Source organism: Rana temporaria, chromosome 2, assembly GCF_905171775.1.
Source record: "Rana temporaria chromosome 2, aRanTem1.1, whole genome shotgun sequence".
NCBI lineage: Eukaryota > Metazoa > Chordata > Amphibia > Anura > Ranidae > Rana > Rana temporaria.
Genome location: NC_053490.1, coordinates 210,598,843 through 210,622,757, shown reverse-complemented (window position 1 = coordinate 210,622,757; position 23,915 = coordinate 210,598,843). Strand labels below are relative to the sequence as shown.

Genomic DNA, 23,915 nt, shown 5'->3' with positions numbered 1-23,915 from the left:
CATGTGTACACTCCTGTCCAGTTGCCTTTGCAGCTTAAGGGGGTAACAGTAAAAAAACGCAACTCAACCATCTTTTTTTACCAAGAAAAACAATTTCAACTGGAATTAGGTTTTAACATTATACAGTGTATATACATAGTAAACAAAATACAGACTATTCGTCTAAACAAAATTAATACAATTGACTCTAAATTATTGTAGTTTTCCTTTAAAGACATTTATTACACTAAATAGTGTATTATATAACTTTTTATATATTTTTTTATATTAATATAACCGTTTGATTATAATTTTATTTCCTAATTTAATAGAAAAGAAGAACATTTTTGTAACTGAAAAGAATAAGGCATCATCTCCCTCTAAACTGGACTCATTTGTTAAAAGCCTTGAGGAAGAAAGAGATCATTACAAGAGGGAAGCAGAGCATTTGAGGAAAATGCTTAGAGGTCGTAGTAGCAGTCCTAAACGCAGTCCCTCTCGGGTGAGTAAAAACCTGTTAAAAAAAAAAAATCTGTTACATGAACGTAGAAAGTATCCTTTTATCTGGTCACATTATTAGAGTACTTGATCATCTTTATTCTTGTTTTATCTTCAGTCTTGTTTAGTGGTCATACTTATTTCAGTATCTGGATCTTAAGTGTAATATTGAGTGCTACTTTATGTGAAGGCCTGGTAACATTTGCATTTTTACTTCCCATGAGGAAATGTGAGAATCAGCATCAGTTTTCTATAGTTTTACAGAAAAACAGCAAAGGCTTATGCAGACTTGGTATGTTAGGCAAAGTTAGAACCAGCACAAGGTTAATATCAAATGTGGTCTTAGGCTGGATTCACACCTAGGCACTTTTAGTGCTTTTTGCATTTTGCAGATTTGCACTACAGTATATTTAACGTGGTTTCCTATGGAACACGTTCTGTAGTGCAAGATGCAAAAAACACTAAAAATGCCATAGGTGTGAATCCAGCCTTAGTAGGTTATCTAGTGAATTATGACATTAGCAGAGGACAGCATACTGCCCATTTTCAAAGAAAATATGTTGCATTTAATGCATGTTTTACTTACAAAAGTGATTTTAAAGTTCTGAGAAAATTATTCTTTGGAAAGTGCAGTGAGATATGCCAGTGACAATTTAGAGGTAACATCCATATTACACGGAAAAGAAAACGTGGGGTGGTAGTTGGCATTTTGACGCAGGCTCAGTGTTAATATTGCATGAGATATGAGATATTGGTGAGATCCGTCAGCATAAAGTGATCTTATGGTGTCGTCTGCCTGGGTCAAACCCAGTGTGGGTCTCCTTTCCAAACCCTAAACTTTTTATTGGAATTATTGTGGACTTTAGAATTTAGCTTCTCCACAGCAGTGTAAATTATAGTATGGAGCTTTTTTTTTTACCTGAATAGTTTATTATGACAAACAGTACCGTAGGCGTTGGATCTATTGTGAAAAGCTTGATAGTCCAGAATTCTAGCCATTCTCGTTCTCATAACATCACAACAGGGAGGAGAAATGCAAAAGGCTTGATACAATAAAGCAGATAAAGCAGATAAGGAATATGAAAATTCACTTATTATTGAAGATATTTTGTTATTAATAATCTGACTCTTCTGTATGTATTTTGAAAAATAAACACTTCCAGCGTGATTCACTGTACATTTAGTATGAGCAGACATACAAAAAATAAAAAATAATAATACTTCTTCAGCATTTTCCAAACTAAGATTAGATGTGTAATGTCATTATATTCTTTTTCAGCAAAAGGTTGTTCAGGAAAGAGATGACCTCCAGGACATGCTAGCAAAGTATGAACGACACATGGCGGAAATCCAGGCTAATGTCAAAGTGCTGACATCAGAGCGAGACAAAAGCAATGCTCTTTATGAGAAGGTAACTTTTTAAAATCAAATTTTTGGCATTTGATCATTGTTCATTTATCAGGTGATTGCGATATCAAAATGAAGGAACAATCATGGGAATTCAGTGAAGCTCTAATGACACTTTCCTGACGGTAGTCCTCTTTAGAACTGCCTGCAACTAATTCCGGGAAGCATAGAATCCGGTGCAGCTGTGCAGGGTAGCCAATCTAAATTCAGCTTGTTTATTTAAGCTTTGGCAATAAAACATGGAAGCTGATTGCTTTCTATATAGAGCTGCATCACATTTTGCACTCTCCAGTTTTAGTAAATCCCCCCTATACTCTAAATACAGGTCCGTATGGGCACTCCTCTAATTGATTTATGTACCTGTCTGTAACAGGTACATGAATTGGCCACATGAACCATCAATTTCGCTGCAGCAGGCTGAATTCTAAGGGGTGTTTAGGAAACCCTTTATGTATTCCCTCAAACATTTGTATTGTAGTAAGCAGCAATAATTAGCCAGCAAGACACACAAATGAGCATTTATTACGCAAATTAGCTACAAGTTTAAATGCAAATTAGTTTGTCTAGCAAAGTCTTTGTGACACTGTGCCTATAATCCTGGTCAGACAAATGAGACAGATTTGCACTGACGATAAGACATATTTTCAATCAATAATTAAAATGCACAATTAAAAAAAGTGGTCAGGACAAGCTTTATTCTTTGGCCATGCCACTTTAGAACAGCAGAAAGAGGAATTTATGAATGGAGCTGCCTAATTTTAATGAATCTGTCTCGCTGCTCTTGTTTAGCACTGCCCTACTTAGCAACAGAATTAATAAATGCACCCCACAGTACTGTATATAGCAGCATAGTTGCCAGCCACCACTTTTTTTTACATAATAGGTTGTCAGTACAATACAAAGGAGGTTATTTACAAAAGGCAAATCCACTTTGCACTACACGTGCAGTTGCTGTACATCTAAGGGGAACATGCAAGGAAAATAAAAAACAGCATTTAAGCTTGGATATGATTGGATGATAAAATCAGAAGAACTTCCCCTCATTTGAGATCTTCCCCTCAGATCTACAGTGACTGCACTTACAAGTGCACTTGCAGTGCAAAGTGGATTTGCCTTTCGGAAATAACCCCCAAAGTGTCAGGCCCCGTACACACGACCAGTTTCCTCGGCAGAATTCAGCTTCCGACCGAGTTTCTGGTTGAATTCTGCCGAGAAACCCGGCCGTGTGTACACTTTCGGCCGAGGAAGCCGACGAGGAGCTCGGCGAGGAAATAGAGAACATGTTCTCTATTTCCTTGTTGTTCTATGGGAGCTCTCGTCCCGCCGAGCTCCTCGGCGGCTTCAGTGCTGAACTGGCCGAGGAACTCGATGTGTTTGGCACGTCGAGTTCCTCGGCCGTGTGTACGAGGCCTAACTGGATGAACAGTGTGTGACAGAACTGAAACTGTGAGCGAAAGACTGGGTAATGATATTGTTAATGTGTTTATGACACAGTTGTATTTAGAGCAAACTCTCTAAAGTACAAAATAAATCTTTAAATTAGAATTGCTCCCACGCCCTGATATAGGTGCTTTAAATATTCTTCAGAGTATGATACATTTGTGGTTGGTTCTTGGAAAGTATGATGCTGAAATATATTTCCCTAACTAACTTGAAATTTAAAAAGAAATAAAATGACAGCATGATGGTAGTTAGTGCACATGTTTTAGGATGCATGTAAAATACATATTGTATTTTATAACGCCATACTAATCAGAGGGATCAAAATTTGGTCTTTCAGACCAACCTTAAAACTATTTGCTAAAGTTGAGACAAAAGATGCAGACACCCTTATCCAGGGCCGTCTTTAATATTGATTGGACCATGGGCATACATTTTCTTGTCCCCCCCCCCCCCCCCCCCCCCCACCCCCCCCCCCCCCCTGTATGCAAATTTGCTCTCCACCCCAACGTTCCAAAAAACAAACAAACGCACACATAGACTTATGTATTGGATTGTATTGCAACTGTACTTTCTGCCATCATGTTGTAAAGGGCTGCACAATCTGTGCTATATAAATCCAGAGGAGTCCAGGATGATGAGGGTTTTGCGGTAAGGGAGTCCAGGATGATTTGGGGGGGGGGAGTCCAGGATGATGGGGGAGCGATAGGGGAGTCCAGGATAGTTGGGGGGGGGGGGGGGGGGTAGAGGAGTCTAGGATGATTGGGGGGGGGGAGAGGTTGGGGAGTTCAGGATGATTGGGTGAGGGTAGAGACAGGGGAGTCCAGGATGATTGGGGGGGAGATAGGGGAGTTCCGGATGATTGGGGGGGGGGGGTAGGGGAGTTCAGGATGATTGGGTGGAAGGAGAGGGATAGGGGAGTCCAGGATGATTGGGGGGGGGGAGATAGGAGAGTCCAGGATGATGGGGGAGGGGGGGTGGAGGAGTCCAGGAAGATGGGGGGGAAAAGGAGCACTCCAGGATGATGGGGGGGCGGGGGAATAGATAGAGGAGTCCAGGATGATGGGGGGAGGGAGGAGATAGAGGAGTCCAGGATGATGGGGGGAGGGAGGAGATAGAGGAGTTCAGGATGATGGGGGGGGAGGAATGAGGAGTTCAGGATGACACACGGCTTGGGAGCATGTACTGTACAGTACTGAGGTGTTTGTATCATACAGGGCACAGAAAAGATCAGCACAAGGGACAGTACTTGCATATCGCCCCCGAAAGTAACCATTTATTGGTCACCTTTGCACAAATCTTTCTTTGCTTACCTCTGCACCCCCAATCCACAGTTCACCTCTGTACCCCCCGTCCACCTCTTTACCACTCCCCCATCCAAAGTTCACCTCCGTATCCCCCATCCACCGCTCACCTCTGTACCACCCATCCACAGCTCACTCCTGTACCCTCCATCCACAGCTCCCCTCTGTACGCCCCCATCCACAGCTCACCTCTGTACCCCCCCCATCCACCGCTCACCTCTGTACCCCCCTATGCATAGCTCACCTCTGTACCACCCATCCACAGCTCACTCCTCTACCCCCCTATCCCCAGCTCCCCTCTGTACCCCCCATTCACAGCTCACCTCTGTACCCTCCATTCACCTCTGTACCCACCCATCCACCACCCACCTCTGTACCAGCTTACACAACATGCCCCCTACACAACTCTCACCTCATTTCACAAATTCACCTTTTCCCTTCACTACACCTCCAACCCCATTCTCTCCATCCTCCCCCCTTTCTCTCCACCGTTCTTTCTCACGTGTTTGCAGAAGCTTCACGGTGGTGCAACACAGTGCAGTCTCCGCCTATCAGACCTGTAGCCCACAGCCAGAACACCTCACTCAACTGTGTGCTACACAGGTCTGTCAGGCGGGGGTGTGGTCGGAAGGAACATGGAGAGCCGTTCTGCCTCCTTCCCTGTCCTGCAGCTTCTGACTGAGGGAGAAGTGGGATGAGCAGGCTCTAGCACATGCAGCCCGCAGCTGTGCCACTTTCCTCTCATAATGAGGCTGCTTGGGAGAAGGGGTAAATCAGCTGTACCCACTACTTCAGGAAAACTGCGGGCAGCTCAACTGCTTTGGGCCCCACAACAATGATAGGGCCCAGCTGCACCTTTTGCCCCGCGTTAAAGACAGCTCTGCTGTACTTTCTTATTCTTCTGTTATGTGACATGAAAAATTATAGTCTACACACCATTATAGTTTGCCCCGTAAAGTTAAACAGTTAAATGTTAAGGGGTGCTGCTCTGGAAAATAATGAACTCTTTGCATTTGTATTATTTAAAGTTATATAACCTGTAAATTGTACAGACTAGGTAATAAAGTCGGTGGTTTACACATTTTAAACATCATTACCTTACAGAAAAATAAATGCAAGGTGATCATAACTAGACCAGTGAACTGCTAATAGTGTTCATGAGTGGAAGTTGCTGAAAGACCCCAATAATATCCATTAACACAAAGAATGTGCTGGGGCTGCTAATTAGTTCTGTTTGCTCCTTAAGCAGTTCACACCAGAACACGGATCAGGAAAGCATTGTTCCGTACATGTTTACCACACCATATTCGAAACCCCCTGCAGTTTCAATTTGCAGTGGGTTTCAATATTAATTTAATGACTCCCCAAACGCAGGTCGCAAATGCAGTGCATTTCCCTTCACCGGATCGCATGGTACAGTAGAACCATGTGATGCAGTTCCTGTGCGTTTTATATAGTAGTACATGCACTACTTTTGGTGCAGTCTGGCACGATTTCAGCCCAAATAAATGGCCTGAAATTGCACTGCATCGCATGGGAATCACACAGGAACGCACAGCATGTTTCAATGTGAGTCATGGTCAGAACCAGCCTTAAGAGAAACCAGTGACGCCCTGTTTGTTTCATCTGAGTTTACAAATTAAAGCCAATACATGAATAAAGTATACAGAGAAAAGAGCAAAGCTTGAATGCAAATGTGGATTGCAATATGTTGGACGTACCTCGCGTGAGTTGCATGTAAGGGTTGGAGAACATATTAGCAACATTCGACGTGGCATTAAAACTCATAGTGTTTCTAAGCACTTTAGAGAATGCCATGGCAGAGATCCCAAAGATCTTAAATTTTGGGGCATTGAAAAGGTCACCAAACATTGGAGAGGAGGACATTACATACGACAGCTTAGCCGTCGTGAATCTTTTTGGATTTATGAAACCAAGGTTTCGGCTCCACTAGGCCTCAATGTCGAATTCGACCTTAATTGTTTTATTTCTAATCGCTAATTTTGTATTTTGTATCATTCAGTATTTGGGGAATATTTTTAATTTTTAAATACATTTTAGCATTTTTATCTTTTTTAATATTAATATTTAATGTTATATATCTTTATCTTTTACATTTTCATATGACTAGATTCTGTGTGTATATTATTGTAATGTTATATATACTTATTGCAGACTTGTTCTGTGTGTATATTATTGTAATATTATATATACTTATTGCAGACTTGTTCTGTATAAAAAAGGGATTAAGATTTTTAATTTTCCTTTCATATAAATGTTTTTAATACGTTGTAAACTATACTGGATTTATCTGCTAAGTTTAGTGGTATCCTTTATTGTAATGGTGAGGCGATCGTGGTTGACGTCACGTTTAAAATAATTTTTAAATTATTTTTTTCCATATTCATAAACCTGCCGGTCCTTCTTTAATTAGGTGGACCGTTTTCTTCCCGTGCTTTGTGCTTTTGCATATTAGTTGCCTTTCTATTAATTGGCCACTAGATGGCGCGGGTTAGCAGGAATTGGTGTGTTGCGATGGCAACCATACACTATATATGACGCCGCGGGACGTTCACGTTAGCCTCTCTACCCCACGCTGAGGAAGTTCCGCCCATAGGAACGTAACGCGTACGAGGGGGAGGAGCTTCGTGACGTCACCCGCGCTCGCCGACCCAACGCTGACGTGTGAGCTGTGTTAGATCCGGAAGCCCTGGAGCTCCGTGCTGTGCTGCCACGCTCTACACTCGGCTCTGAGTGTTATTTAATGTGAGTTCATTTTGATTTATATTGTTCATTAAATCCAGTTTTAAGACAGAGAGCACTAGTTTGTCCCCTTTCTGTTTTATATAAATTCTCCATGGTCTCTGGGAGTGCTGAGCCGTTTTTGCTGCCTGCTGCCTGCTGTACATCTTTATAACTTGGAAGTGTCCTGTGCTTGCCTTGGAGGTTTTCAAAAAGCTTTGTGACCTAGCCATGGTCGAATGGCTGAGGTGAGGGGCCATCTGTAGTTAGTGGTGGAGGAACCTTTCCTGTTGATCACCGTTTCTGATGTTCATCACTAATAGTCACTTCATTATTTGGAGCACTTTTGGATTTTTCACTGATGCACTTTATGGACTTTTCTTTGTGTCATTATCAGAATCTTTATATTTGATCACTTTTGATGTTATTTAAATTTTATGTCTTTGCGCTGCACTTTATTACCATTGATCACTATTGGGATTTTGTATTTGAATTTATCCATCAGTGCTGGCTTGCAATTTTTTAGGTTTATTTAGTTTTAATTTTTCCAGCGCTGAATTCCTTTACTAATTTTGGTATCACTCTTAATTCATTTATATTCACGCCGCAGGAATGGATGTTTTCTCTTATCTGGAGAACCGGGAGATTGTTCTCACCGATGTATTCTCCAAAATCAGTACCACCTCAGATTCAGGAGACCTGATTCTTCCTTTTAAGAAGTTAGGTCATCTTTTTGAAAAAAAGATAAAAACCTGGTGGGACATTGTGACCTTTGAACAATATCTAGAGACTAAAATTATCCCCAGAAGATTAAGGTGGGATTTACCACCAAATGATGGTCTGGTGGATGACGAGTCTAACCTAGAATGGTTCAATTTCTTTACAACTAAAGGTTTTGAGTTAATCAAATTTTTACTTTCCCGCAAGCAGCGGAAAAAGAAATGGCTTGAAAGCCAGATTAAGGTTATCTCTGACCATGTAGAGCAATTTAAGGATGCTCCAGAATTTTTGCGCCTCTCCGGTGAATTGAAAACCAAACTTGTAAAATGGGACAAGGAAATTCAGGAGAAAAAGCGTAAGAAATTCTTACGGGATGTGGAAGATTTTGGAGCACCTAATGTTTACAAATGGCAGCTTTTGAACTCTCAGACTTCTGATCAAGTTCAGTCTTTGCCTATGGATACCCTAGAACCAGTATCTACCCCTGGGGTACAGAATCCACAGAGTTTTTGGGTTCCCAGTACTACTCACACTGAGACCCCAACAGGTTCGGTAACACCTACAGGGAGAGGATCTGGTAAGACTAGGGGAAGGGGGAAGAATAGGAATGGTAAGGGTAGAGGGGGCCACCTGGCTGAAAAATCTGCCCACACCTCAGCTTCTCGAGAGACCCCCCCCTGGAGGACTGTGTCCAACAGAGGGAGGGGTCAACCTAGGGGGAGAGGGGGTTTTTCATATGGTTCTCACCCAAAACCATCTTCTACACTACCTACGTATAACTATTATGCACCCCTACAAAATTATTGGGAGGGACCTCCCCCTCCCACTAATCAACATCATTTTTTAGGACAGGGGAGGACCCCTTGGAGGGGACCTCCGCCCTGCCCACCAGCATGGACTGGCGAATGGATGGAACCTCCGCCCATCCCTTACCCTCCTCCTTCAGTTTATGCACCCCCCACAATGGGACAGTCTCGACCAAAACGAAAAAACCAAGAGGAGTCAGAGGGGGGAGACGAATCCAAAAGGCCAAGGTCATGATTGGTACCGGGATTTTCAATCTTAGTGGGGTGACCCTTACTGGAGATGAAATGAGGGTTTTGGACAAAGGTCTGAAATTCGCACCAATACGTAATTTAAATAAATTCGAAACATATGTGAACGTCCAGAAATATGTGAGGAATTTAAATTTAAAAAAATACTTTCTCTCTAATCCTATGGAAAGGACTCTCGCTATGGCTTCTAAGCATTCGGGTTTGAGAAATAAGTCTGTTTTTAATCCCCATAATACTGACACCAAACATCTGGAAGTCTTTCGGAATTTGGTATGTAAAGATCTTGATAATCTTAGGATCAGAAAAGTGAGAGATTCTCAGTGTATCCAAAGAGGTATAGTCTCGTTGGAACAACGTAATAATATTGTAATCCGCCCCGCTGATAAGGGGGGTGGTTTGGTGGTCCTCAGCAAGGCCTATTATTTTGAGGAGATGTGTAGGTTGCTGGGTGACCATGACACGTATCTTTTGTTACGTAGTGACCCAATGGTTAAATATAAAAATGAGCTTCATTTTTTGATTAAGGGAGGTAAGGATTCGGGTATTTTGAACAAAAAGGAGGCGGCCTATTTAGACCCTTTCCATTGTCGGACCCCGATAATTTATTTCCTTCCTAAATTGCATAAAGACGCAGAACGACCTCCTGGCCGTCCAATTGTAAATGGAATTGATTCCGTTACGTCCCGTTTGGGACAATACCTGGATGTCTTTTTGCAGCCTTTGGTACATAAGTTACCTGCTTATCTTCGGGATACAAAGCAAATTATTCAGATCCTGAACTCTATCCCTTGTACAGAGAGTACTATATTGGTAACTGCCGATGTAGGCTCTTTGTATACCATAATTGGGCACGATGCAGCTTTGGCGTCAGTGGCATGGGCATTGGAGTCCACTGATTTGAATCCTGAACATATTAGTTTTCTTTTAGACAGTTTGAGATTTTGTCTATTGAAGAATTATTTTTGGTTCAATAAGGATTTCTTCCTACAGCAGCGAGGAGTTGCGATGGGAGCTCGTTTTGCTCCCAGTGTGGCCAATTTATTTATGGCCCACTGGGAGCGGGATGTAGTCTTCCACGATACACCGCCTCAGCTCCTCTGCTATCGCAGATATATAGACGATTTAGTGATGGTTTGGGAGGGTGATATGCCCTCATTGGAGACCTTTATGGCTAAACTAAACTCCAATGACAAAGGTATTGTCCTAACTTGGACAGTTTCCCCTGAACAGGTAATTTTCCTAGATCTTGAGATCTTTAAATCTGGATCTAAGTTGGCTACTAGAAATCACTTTAAGGCTGTTGATCGAAATGGGTATATCCCTTTAACTAGCTGCCATCATAAATTGTGGCTATGCAATATTCCTCGTGGCCAGTTCGTCAGACTTCGTAGGAATTGTACTTTGGATTCCGATTATGCTGTACAGTCTGAGGAATTGGCCACTAGATTTGTATCTAAAGGCTATTCCAGGTCCTCCGTGATTCAGGAGATGGAGAGGGTCAAAAACCTAGATAGGAATCTGATTATTATGGATAAACCTCCGACGGCTGAAATAGATAGATCTAATTACAAAATGTTGTTGGATTATAACATCCAACACAAAAAGTTTGAAAGGATTGTGGCCAAGCACTGGCCTGTCTTAAAGGGAGATGTGGTCCTAGGTCCGGTTCTTCCAGAACGTCCACAGTTTGTGTACAGGAAGGCCCCTTCACTTAGGGATCGGTTGGCTCCAGGGGTGATAGATCCACCAGTCATCCCGAGACCCAAACTTTTTAATTTCTTATCTGGTTTCTATGCCTGTGGCAGATGCGCAACTTGTAAACATGCCAAACGTAATATCAAGAAACGTAAGTCCTTTATTTCCAATATTACCGGAATGGAATATCCAATCAAGCAATTAATTACCTGCTCGACTACGGGCGTGGTTTATATGCTTGAATGCAAATGTGGATTGCAATATGTTGGACGTACCTCGCGTGAGTTGCATGTAAGGGTTGGAGAACATATTAGCAACATTCGACGTGGCATTAAAACTCATAGTGTTTCTAAGCACTTTAGAGAATGCCATGGCAGAGATCCCAAAGATCTTAAATTTTGGGGCATTGAAAAGGTCACCAAACATTGGAGAGGAGGACATTACATACGACAGCTTAGCCGTCGTGAATCTTTTTGGATTTATGAAACCAAGGTTTCGGCTCCACTAGGCCTCAATGTCGAATTCGACCTTAATTGTTTTATTTCTAATCGCTAATTTTGTATTTTGTATCATTCAGTATTTGGGGAATATTTTTAATTTTTAAATAAATTTTAGCATTTTTATCTTTTTTAATATTAATATTTAATGTTATATATCTTTATCTTTTACATTTTCATATGACTAGATTCTGTGTGTATATTATTGTAATGTTATATATACTTATTGCAGACTTGTTCTGTGTGTATATTATTGTAATATTATATATACTTATTGCAGACTTGTTCTGTATAAAAAGGGATTAAGATTTTTAATTTTCCTTTCATATAAATGTTTTTAATACGTTGTAAACTATACTGGATTTATCTGCTAAGTTTAGTGGTATCCTTTATTGTAATGGTGAGGCGATCGTGGTTGACGTCACGTTTAAAATAATTTTTAAATTATTTTTTTCCATATTCATAAACCTGCCGGTCCTTCTTTAATTAGGTGGACCGTTTTCTTCCCGTGCTTTGTGCTTTTGCATATTAGTTGCCTTTCTATTAATTGGCCACTAGATGGCGCGGGTTAGCAGGAATTGGTGTGTTGCGATGGCAACCATACACTATATATGACGCCGCGGGACGTTCACGTTAGCCTCTCTACCCCACGCTGAGGAAGTTCCGCCCATAGGAACATAACGCGTACGAGGGGGAGGAGCTTCGTGACGTCACCCGCGCTCGCCGACCCAACGCTGACGTGTGAGCTGTGTTAGATCCGGAAGCCCTGGAGCTCCGTGCTGTGCTGCCACGCTCTACACTCGGCTCTGAGTGTTATTTAATGTGAGTTCATTTTGATTTATATTGTTCATTAAATCCAGTTTTAAGACAGAGAGCACTAGTTTGTCCCCTTTCTGTTTTATATAAATTCTCCATGGTCTCTGGGAGTGCTGAGCCGTTTTTGCTGCCTGCTGCCTGCTGTACATCTTTATAACTTGGAAGTGTCCTGTGCTTGCCTTGGAGGTTTTCAAAAAGCTTTGTGACCTAGCCATGGTCGAATGGCTGAGGTGAGGGGCCATCTGTAGTTAGTGGTGGAGGAACCTTTCCTGTTGATCACCGTTTCTGATGTTCATCACTAATAGTCACTTCATTATTTGGAGCACTTTTGGATTTTTCACTGATGCACTTTATGGACTTTTCTTTGTGTCATTATCAGAATCTTTATATTTGATCACTTTTGATGTTATTTAAATTTTATGTCTTTGCGCTGCACTTTATTACCATTGAGCCCAAATAAATGGCCTGAAATTGCACTGCATCGCATGGGAATCACACAGGAACGCACAGCATGTTTCAATGTGAGTCATGGTCAGAACCAGCCTTAAGAGAAACCAGTGACGCCCTGTTTGTTTCATCTGAGTTTACAAATTAAAGCCAATACATGAATAAAGTATACAGAGAAAAGAGCAAAAGATACAGAGAAAATATGTTTTATTTATTAAGAAAGCATAAAGTACAACAATTGTAAACCACAGCAACTAGGATTAGTGTTTAGTTTGGTATAATAAGGCTGGTAACTTTTCAAGGGCCTTTAACAATACTAATTTATATAATATATGTTGTTCATTTGTTAGGCTCAACAAGAAATTACTCAGCTTCGAAGAGAGCTCATGAGGTCTCCAAAGACACCCAAAGCCAGCTTAACTGCTCAAACTATTCTGCGACGTGTGGAGGCTGAACGTGACAGCGCCATTTCCGATTTGCGCCGAATGACTACAGAGCGAGATAGCCTAAGAGAGAGGATGAAGGTAAGCAGTGGAATGTGTATATATACTATTTAGTATACAGTATTGGCTTTAAATATATATGCCAGGAAAAAAAAGCAATACAATAATATTGAGCATATACATTTTGTATGTATATATTTATATTTCCTCTGCATATAAATTCAGGAAGTAACAATCACAGGATTTTGAAAAATTTGCCGCCCTCTGATTGCTTCACATCGGTTGAACTTTGCTGCAGGTGCGAATAATTGTGTCCATGGCATGTAAACAACCCCTGTCCGCTGCCTATTGCAGCTTAAGTCTAAACGAAGCCTAAAAAAAAACCATTGGTTTTACAGCTGCACAAACACCCCTGATAATTTCATAGTTTGTTGGACAGCTTGGTGTACTTATACGGGTGAATACTTGCATGCTGCTACAAGGGGATGCACAGGTGTTGCATGAATTCCCATGCCAGAGGTCCTATAGATGTCCCTTGGTACAAGCTCCATGGACACTGTGTCCCAAAAGACATCTATGGGAATTCTGTCATTAGGATGCATGCAACACATGTGCATCCTCATGCTGGCAAAATGCAGTTCTGCACAGGGCATGCAAGTATTCGCCCCTGTGAGGCCTAATTGTGGGATTAAAAAAAAAAAGACATGTGACATAAAAAGAGTAATTTATTGAATACTCTCAATAAAAGTTTTAACACTACGCAATACAGTATCTTTTCACACTGGCACAATAGCATTCTATATAAAGGTGATTAATAACATACTACCTGGGACTAGAATTTAAAGTGGTTGTAAACCTCAGACATGAAATATGAACTAAGCTTTTCCCTCTGTAGTGTATTCTTATATCAAATAAGAGCACTAATACCCGATTAACAACTTTGCAGTTTGCATATTCCAGCTGCATTTTGCATTTTTCAATACACATTTTTGATCCATTGAAGTCTATGAAACCAAAAACCAGAAAAAGTCCCTGGCCCTTTGCATAAAATGTACAGATGTGGATTACATCCATAGGAAACCATGTTAAATGGACTGTAGTGTGTTTCTGCAAAACTGAAAACGCAATAAAAAATGCATAGGTGTGAACCAGGCCTAAGTGTAATTTCCGTCTGCTGCTTCGTCTCTCTGAAATCAGCATGAATCACTTCTGACAATTTTTCCTGACACCAAGAGAAAAAAGGTGACGGGGAGCCTGCAAACAGTTTGCTGAAGACAAGCAGACTAAGGACATTGATTACTGGAACCATGTCCTGTATTCTGATGAGACTAAGATAAACTTATTTGGTTCAGATGGTGTCAAGAGGACAGCGGCAACCTGTGAAGCTCTGGTGAACTCCATGCCCAAGAGGGTTAAGGCAGTGCTGGAAAATAATGGTGGCCACACAAAATATTGACACGTTGGGCCCAATTTGGACATTAATTTAGACATTAATGGCTGTGTGTTGAGTTATTTTGAGGGGACATCAAGTTTACAGTGTTATACAAGCTGTACACTCACTACTTTACATTTTAGCAAAGTGTCATTTCTTCAGAGTCGGTTCACACTAGGGCGACACGACTTCCAGTGCGACTTTCAGAGGCGACTCCGACACGACTTGAGCATGAACCACAGGGCGATCTGGGGCGATTTACAACATGACTTGAAGTTGTCTCCAGGACAGGAGACTTTCCAGTGGCCAATCAAATAACAATCAGCTCTGGGAGAGGGAGGGGGAGGGAGGGGGGCAGGAGAGGTTTGCCTGAGAAATGTATGTTATCTTCCTGGAAAGTCGCTTCAGTTAAGACAGTGATCAGACTTGGATCAGACTTGGAGGCGACTTCCATTGAAATCAATGGGTACAAATCGCCTACAAGTCGGATTGAAGTAGTACAGGAACTTCTTTTGAAGTCGGAGCGACTCAAGTCGTGTGTATTAACACCGCTCCCATTCACTTGCATTGTTTTTCTCGACAGCGCGACTTGAGACGACTTGAGGCGACTTCAAGTTGGATCCCAAGTCGCCCCAGTGTGAACCGGCTCTCAGTGTTGTCACATGAAAAGATATAATAAAATATTTTCAAAAATGTAAGGGGTGTACTCACTCTTGTGAGATACTGTATGTATGGGTTTACAACCACTTTAAAGTGTTTCTTTTTACTTTTAATGCATTGCCTGCATTAAAGTGGTAGTAAACTCTGTTAAGGCGTCGTACACACGACCGAGGAACTCGTCGTAAATGAAACAATGTTTTCCTCGACGAGTTCCTTGTTAGGCTTGTCGAGGAACTCGACAAGCTTGCTTTGCGTACACACTGTTAAGACAAAATTTCCTCATTCTCAATGGCAGGGGAAGTTAGATTCCACTGGCACAACCCTTGGGGCTGCTTTTGGTAATCTCATGTTACTGCGTGTTAAGTAAAAGTTTGGTGAGAGACAATTTGCACTTTTCAGTCTGTTACAGAGTGAAAAATGTGTTATCTCCATTACAAACGCTACTTTTACCGAAGGTGCGCTCCCATCTCATACTTTATTCTGAGCATGCGCGGGTTTCTTGGCATACACACGATCGTGTTTCTCGTCGAAAACCAGCCCGACGAGGAAATTGAGACTCTCGTCGAGGAAAAAGAGAACTTGTTCTCTTTTTTCCTCGTCGAGTTCCTCGACAGTTTCATCGATGAAAAACGTACACACGACCGGTTTCCTCTGCAAAAAAGCTCTCCCACCAAGTTTCTTGATGGATTCTATCGAGGAAAACGGTCGTGTGTATGAGGCCTCACACCACTTGTACCTACAGGTAAGGCCTCGTACACACGACCGGTTTCCTCGGCAGAATCCATCAAGAAACTTGGTGGGAGATTTTTTTTGCCGAGGAAACCGGTCGTGTGTACATTTTTCAGCAAGGAAACTGTCGAGGAACTCGACGAGCCAAAAAGAGAGCATGTTCTCTTTTTCCTCGACGGGAATGGAGAAAATTGGTTTGTCGAGTTCCTCGACAAGCCTAACAAGAACTTGGCGAGGAAAACAATGTGTTTCGCCCGCCGAGTTCCTCGGTCATGTGTACGAGGCCTAAGCCTATAAGAAGGCTTACCTGTAGGTATGGTCAATATCTCCTAAACTTGCACAGTTTAGGAGATATTCAGAGTGCATGCCACTGGTGACATCACCGGTGCATTCACTGTGATGGACCTTCGGAGCCCATGCCAGAAATGGCAGCTCCCGCCGCATGAATGGGAGTGATGTCATTGGGCCCCCCGGCCACTCATGTAGCCAGAGGCCATGCACCCAGAAGGAAGATGAGGGAGATGTCAGCCCTCTCAGCCGTGACATCACGGCGCTGGAGGACTGTTCTAAGATAAGTCTCTCATAATGTGCTGTGCGATGCATACTACCACATTATGCCATTGCCTTTTAGGGATTTTTTTCCCCCAGCAGCTGGAGGTTTACTACAGCTTTAAGAAAAAACCTTCCACTAGCTGTTCTCCCCACCCACTTCCCTAAATACTTACCTGAGCCCTTTCTCAATCCAGTGCTGTGTGCATCTGCAGCAGCAGTGTTCTCTCTTCCTGGCCTCATAGGACAGATTGAGAGCAGTAGGAAACATTTGCTCCTGCTGCTGTCAATCAAGTTCAGTGAGGAGACAGCGGGAGGTCGGTCATAGCTGCACTGTGTGTGTTTATTGATGCAAACAGCTTGGCTCAAAGCATGCAGAGGAGATGAAGCGGAAGGGCGCCACAGGGGGAGTCCCAGAAGAGGAGGTGAGGGGTCGCTCTGTGCAATATCTTTGCACAGAGCAGGTAAATATTAAACCCTTTTTTATTTTAGGGAAAAAAAAATTAAGCCTTTACAATTACTTTAAGGGCCTCAAAGGGAATAACGGATTAATTTATAGACTGACACAGATACTTGCAGGCATTACAAAGTCCCTGAACTTCCGCAGAACTGTCATCTGTTTAAGTCAGGTTCACTAAAAACAATATGAAAAAATAACTGGTCAGCTTTGATAGTGAAAGTTTTTTTTTCTATTCTTTTCTTTTAGATTTCTCAAGAGACTGCTATCAATGAAAGAGCCCACTTAGAACAAAGAACAGAGGAACTGGAATCAACATTTCATGTAGTAAGTGCAAAATATTTCCTATTGTTCATCACATTTTTCTTTGGATTTAACTCCGTGATTTTACTCTTTTTTGTTTTGCATTTTTTTAAATAATTTATTTACTTTAGATTCTTTACTGGGTCGCTTTGCAGGCGCTATAACTGCTGTCTCCAGTGTGAAAGCCCTGAGGACTTTCACACTGGAATGGTGTGCTATCAGGACGGTAAAAAAAAGTCCTGCTAGCAGCATCTTTGGAGCGGTGTGTATACCGCTCCTGACTATTGAAATCAATGGGGCACCGTGGCTATACCACCGGCAAAGCGCCTTTGCAGAGGCGCTTTGCGGTGGTTTTACCCCTTTCTCGTGCGCTGGCGGGGGTAAAAGCGCCCCACTAGTGACCAAATAGCGCAGCGAAATTGACGGTAAAGCGCCGCTAAAAATAGCAGCCCTTTACTGCCGACGCCACCTCCGCCCCAGTGTGAAAGGGGCCTAATACATAACACATTCAGGGGGAGAAGGGAGGGGGATAGTCTGGATTGCTGTAGTCTGTATTCTCTGCTGAATTTTGTATAATATGTACCACACCTTTCTGTACCCTGTGCTGTGCCTTATATTGTTCAAACTACACAACACTGTGCACAACACTATTACATTTTTTGTGCTATGCTTTATTTTACATATTCCATATTACTCCACACTGTAGAGTGTACCTCACATTGTATATTCCATGCTGGTTTTAGTATTATCAGTTATGTGAGCCACTACAAAGTCTCAATGACTTCAAATTCCACAGGTAAAGGAATGAGCTCTGTTATGTTGCTCTAAATGTATTTATCAATGTTGAATGTCTCACTAATCATCCCCTACATTAAGCACTGCCTAATATTTACCCCTCAACTATATGAACACTTACCCCTAAAGAAGTTTGCGCCCATTAACCCTAATCTAACCCTTAATCTCTCCATTAAGCCCCCTTAAGGGGATTCTGTCCATAAATATTTTTTTATTGACTTGCAACATGCTTCTGAACTTACTAGGACATTAAGAGCCCTTTCACACTGGGGCGGTGGGGGCGTCAGTGGTAAAGCGTTGCTATTTTTAGTGGCGCATTACCATCATTTTCACTGGGCTGTTCTGCTGCTAGCAGGCGGAAAAAGGGTTTAGACCACCTGCAAAGTGCCTCTGCAGCAGCGCTTTGCTGGCGGTTCGGCAGCGCTGCCCATTGTTTTCAATAATGGGCAGGGCGCTTTAGGAGCGGTGTATTCACCACTCCTACAGTGCCTCAAAGATGCGGCTAGCAGGACTTTTTTTTACCGCCCTGCCAGCGCACCGCTCCTGTGTGAACTTTTGCACATAAAATCTTATAAGATGATTGTTGTTAAATGCAATGATCTGGCAAAGGGCTTTATTTAACTTACCTTACCTATTCACCCTTTTTTGCTGATGAAATGAGACTCTGTTGTCGCAGTACTATGTTTTCTTAATTTCCAGACTAATAAAAAGGATTTTTTTATTTAATTTGTACAAACTATATATTTTGCTTGGTGTATGCTCTTGAAAAAAATTGATACAGCAATAGTGGTTTACTTAATGTCCTTTAATATAGATGGAAAGTGAACGAGTGGAGCAGAAGTCTAAGCTTTCTTTGATGAAGGACGCATTATTCACTGTGGAAAATGAACTGAAATCAATTACTAGAAGAGCAGCAGATTTGGAAAATGAATTGAGGCAGCAAAAATCTGAGTGTGATACTTTAAGGTAGATTAATTTTAATTATTTTTTCCTTTTTATGTTATAGAAATAAATATGTATAAAAATGTAGCACATCGTTGCAGTACATTTCTACATCATATGGCCTCGTACACACGGCCGAGGAACTCGACGTGCCAAACACATCGAGTTCCTCGGCCAGTTCAGCACTGAAGCCGCCGAGGAGCTCGGCGGGATGAGAGCTCCCATAGAACAACGAGGAAATAGAGAACATGTTCTCTATTTCCTCGTCGAGCTCCTCGTCGGCTTCCTCGGCCGAAAGTGTACACACGGCCAGTTTCCTCGGCAGAATACAGCCAGAAACTCGGTCGGAAGCTGAATTCTGCCGAGGAAACTGGTCGTGTGTACGGGGCCATAGAATGTTTTATTTCTCCACTGAGCATGCTCAATAGCATACTCAGGGTAACATTTTTCTTTTATTATTAGTTGGTCACATATGTGCAGTTTATTGTCTCTTTTTTTTTTTTAAGAAGAGTTTATGAAGCAAGAATACACAATAAACATAATACCAAAAACAGATGTGATCCAACAAACGATCTGAAAGAATAGACACTTCACCATAATCAATCCAGCAGTGTAATTACACAATGATACTAAGTAATAAAGGACAAAAACAGGGTTGAGGAAGTTGAGATAATTGCAGCAGCACCTCAGCCCCGGCTTGGAAGTTCAAGGCACCTTGAGAAAGTGGGGTGTTGGTGCCAGTTAACCCAGAACTCTATCTATAGCCAAGTCAACAGGAGATAGGTCGGGGACTGCTAGCCAGACTCCCCACAACTTCTCAAACTTTCCCGGACATCCTCTTGAAAAATATTTTTTTCTAGTTGGAGGGTGTCACCCATATAAGTAACTCATTCCTTAATATTTTGGGGGTATCAGATTTTCACTATTGTAGGATAAGTCTCCTGGCCTGAAAAAAAGGCCTTATTAATAGCAACTTTTTGTAATTCAGTTAGATCAAGGGAATCTAGTATACCCAGAATACAGTAGTTGGGCTTTGCAGGGCTGGTAATGTGAAAGACCTTGTCAAGTGTGTCTATTCTCTTAGACCCTAAGCCTAGGTTCACATTTGTAAGAACACAGACATCGCATGCGATTCGCACCCGCACTGCGGAGCCGATCGCATGCGATGTCTGTGCAATACGAGTTCAGCCATACAGTTGTATAATTGAACTGGCATTGAATTCGCACAAAAAAGGTGCAGGTAGTTTTTTCCCCCCACACTGAAATCGGAACTCCTGCTTGCTGCATCTTTGACATGCTTTCAGAAAATTCACCTAACATAAGGCTTCACAGTACAACATTCAAAACACGTGTGAAATGCATCAAAAGCAACTGCAACAAATGCCGCCGCTAATTGAGAAGCGGGGGGGGGGGGGCCCTTATACAAAAATGAATAAAAAAAATATATATATATATATATATACACACAAAAAGGGGGGTAGCCCTTTAATAAAAATATATATTAAAAAAAATCCTGTTAAAAAGTTCCTGCAACAACCTGGATTCACAAATTAAATTGTCAGTATAATTAGTCACAAAGGTGGAATTCTCATACACAGAGCCTACAATATATATTATTTCATCATGCATTAGTATTGGCAACTTTGTGGACCTGATGTTTTAGATATTTTTTGTGGATAAATAGTTTTATACAAATATGGATATATTTACAGAATATTTGTTTTTGCAGATTATTGAATAACAAAACAGAGCTCTCCCTAGAAGAGACTCAAAGACGACTTTCAATGAAACTAACTGAACTAGAAAATGCCCAAGACAAATATGTGCGACTTGAAGGAACAATTGGTATGTTTTATCATTAAAAAACTAAGTGGAAATGCTTGCTAAATAATTTATAATAACCCATATAAACAATTTTTGAACAGATTTTACTGTTTCTGAAAAATGAATCCTCCATTGGAATGGCTTATTTTCATTATCAACCACATTGCTAAATAAATGTGTAGTTAAAGTGTTACTAAAGGCAGGACCCTACATTCACTATATCTGGTTTCCCACAGTACACAGAACATGGACATGCAATAGTTTTAGTAAATATAAACTGCTAAATATCTTTTCTCATCAGCAGTTTGAGCAGTCTTGTGACTTCTATCAGTGTCTAGTTAAAGCTCATAGGAATAGTTTTCATACTACTCTCACTGTCCTATGAGAATGCAGGACCCCTGGCCCTCTGTCTGGACAGCGCCGATTGGTCCTGTGATGATCACATGCACCCTCCCAAGAAAAAAAAATATCTAGCAATACACACTGAGCATGTGCAGCTTGTCCCTTACCCACTGTACCATCTGGAGATGAGTACGGGACAGTGAAAGAAGGTGAGGATCAGAGGAGACAGGATCAAACAGCCTTTTTACACAATGCAGAGAATTAACCCCTTAGGTTCCACAGTGAGTATAACAAGCATGATTTACTGCATATACAGACTGAATTTACTGTTGTGGGTTTAGTAACACTTTAAGTATTCTAGACTCAAACACTGCAATGTACCCAAATGTATTTATGCAAATGAAAAACAATCCCCTCTTTTTTCATTTTTCACATACCATGTGTGTATTTATGTACAAAATGGGTGTTTGTATGGGAATACATTGATACATTTTTCCTTTGAAAGCCACAAGCAGACACTTTGTGGATGTATTTATATATTTCGCATAGCAGTTTGCCAAGTGAAAGTGCATTTATTTAGTGTAAATGGGGCAAAAAATAACAAATGTTATTAGGCTATTTCCTGTGCTTGATAAGTGTTTTTCATTGATTTAACCACTTGCCGCAACCCGCCAATGACAGATTGACGTCGGCAAAGTGGTTGTAGAATCCTGACTGGACGTCATATGACGTCCTCAGGATTCTATGCCGCTGCGCGCCCCCGGGGGCGCGCATCGCGGCGATCGTTGTTGCGGGGTGTCAGTCTGACACCCTGCAACACCGATCTCGGTAAAGAGTCTCTCACGGAGACTCTTTACCACGTGATCAGCCGTGACGAATCACGGCTGATCACGATGTAAACAGGAAGAGCCGTTGATGGCTCTTCCTCACTCGCGTCTGACAGACGCGAGTAGAGGAGAGCCGATCGGCGGCTCTCCTGACAGGGGGGGTTCGCGCTGATTGTTTATCAGCGCAGCCCCCCCTCGGATCGCCACATGGACCACCAGGGATGCCCACCCTGGACCACCAGGGAAGGGCAGATGAAAAAAAAAAAAAAGCTGAAAAAAAAAAAAAAGGCTGTAAAAAAAAAGAAAAAGCATTTAAAAAAAAAAAGATGCCAATCAGTGCCCACAAATGGGCACTGATTGGCAACATAGGTAAATCAGTGTCGCCCCAGTGTCCATCAGTGCCACCCCACATTGTCCATCAGTGCCACTCTACAGTGTCCATCAGTGCCACCCCACAGTGCCCATCCATGCCCAGTGCCCACCTATCAGTGCCCAATCTGTGCCACCCATAAGTAGCCATCAGTGCCGCCCATGAGTGCCCATCTGTGCCGCCTAAGAGTGCCCAGTGCCGCTCATGAGTGCCCATCAGTGCCGCCCATGAGTGCCCATCAGTGCCGCCTATGTGTGCCCATCAGTGCCGCCTATGTGTGCCCATCAGTGCCGCCTATGTGTGCCCATCAGTGCCGCCTATGTGTGCCCATCAGTGCCGCATACAAGCGCAGCCAATCAGTGCCACCTCATCTGTGCCCGTCAGTACTACCTCATCAATGTCCATCAGTGCCATCTCATCGGTGCCCATCAGTGCCGCCATATCAGTGCCCGTAATTGAAAGAGAAAACTTACTTATTTACAAAAAAAATAACAGAAAAAAATAAAACCGTATTTTTTTTTCAAAATTTTCAGTCTTTTTTTAGTTGTTGCGCAAAAAAAAAAATCGCAGAGGTGATCAAATACCACCAAAAGACAGCTCTATTTGTGGGGAAAAAAGGACGCCAATTTTGTTTGGGTACAGTGTAGCATGACCGCGCAATTGCCATTCAAAGTGCGACAGTGCTGAAAGCTGAAAATTGGCTTGGGCGGGAAGGTGTATACGTGCCCTGTATGGAAGTGGTTAAAACTGAAAATATAGCATGTGACCTCTAGATGGCGCTAAATATTATATGGATTTCCTATCATACTTATTGCCATCTAGTGGCCAAATCCGGTATTTTTTATTTTAAATCACAGAAAAACATTTAACAGTGGCTGTTCTGCCGCCATTAAAATCATGTTTTGTTATTTTGAAATTCCAAGACTCCAGGCACAGCGATCACTTGCATTTGTGCATTTGCGATTAGCTGCGTTTACATTCGGCTGCATTGGAACATTCTTGCCATTTCTGATGTGCTTCTTGTTGTTTTTCTTTCCTTGTTGCCGCTGCTATCTGCAGGTGAAATAATACGCTGTGATTACCTGCAGTTATGTGCAGATAGCTGCAATAAATCGATCCTGGACGCAGTAAAAAAAAATTTTTCTAACCACACCAAGCAGCATGTAACAAAACCATTGCTAAATGCAGTGTGTGAATAGGGCCAAAGGAAAGCATTGTCTGAGTTTAGCTGGGGTAGATAACTTGATTTAGCCGCAGCTAAAAGCTGAATTCAATCCGCCCGTGTGAAAGGGGCCTTATAATGCACATGAAATAGCATAATAACATTTGTTTAACCTAATCTGTCAGTGATACACTCCTTTTGTGTTTGTGTCACTGACAGTTAAGGTTACTACTGACGATCAAGGACCAAGTAGAGTTGTTCCTGATAATGTGATCACTATGAAAACTCAATTGCAACAAATGAAAAATGAAGAGATAAGAATGGGTCCTGAGAGTTTACCTGCAGGCTAGGGGCCTGAAGAGGCAACTGTATTGTGATAGTATGCATGAATAGCACCGCTCATAAGCCTCCTGTGTAATGTCTTGTATGCTTCTCCTCTGCTCCGGGTGCTGGTCTTGTAAGAAGCACATCCTGCTCCAA

The 23,915-nt window shown here is 42.0% G+C and overlaps 1 protein-coding gene across 2 annotated transcripts in view; it reads left to right on the top strand.

Annotated features, from left to right (window-relative positions):
* Window positions 1-23,915, top strand: part of TSGA10 (testis specific 10) — a 100,173-nt gene that overhangs the window by 17,067 nt on the left and 59,191 nt on the right. For both annotated transcript variants that reach the window (XM_040336342.1, XM_040336343.1), the window contains exons 5-10: window positions 312-481; window positions 1,757-1,888; window positions 12,951-13,124; window positions 17,120-17,197; window positions 18,783-18,934; window positions 20,640-20,755. In XM_040336342.1, the coding sequence (XP_040192276.1) occupies window positions 312-481; window positions 1,757-1,888; window positions 12,951-13,124; window positions 17,120-17,197; window positions 18,783-18,934; window positions 20,640-20,755 (822 nt within the window). The remainder of the gene's footprint in view (window positions 1-311; window positions 482-1,756; window positions 1,889-12,950; window positions 13,125-17,119; window positions 17,198-18,782; window positions 18,935-20,639; window positions 20,756-23,915) is intronic.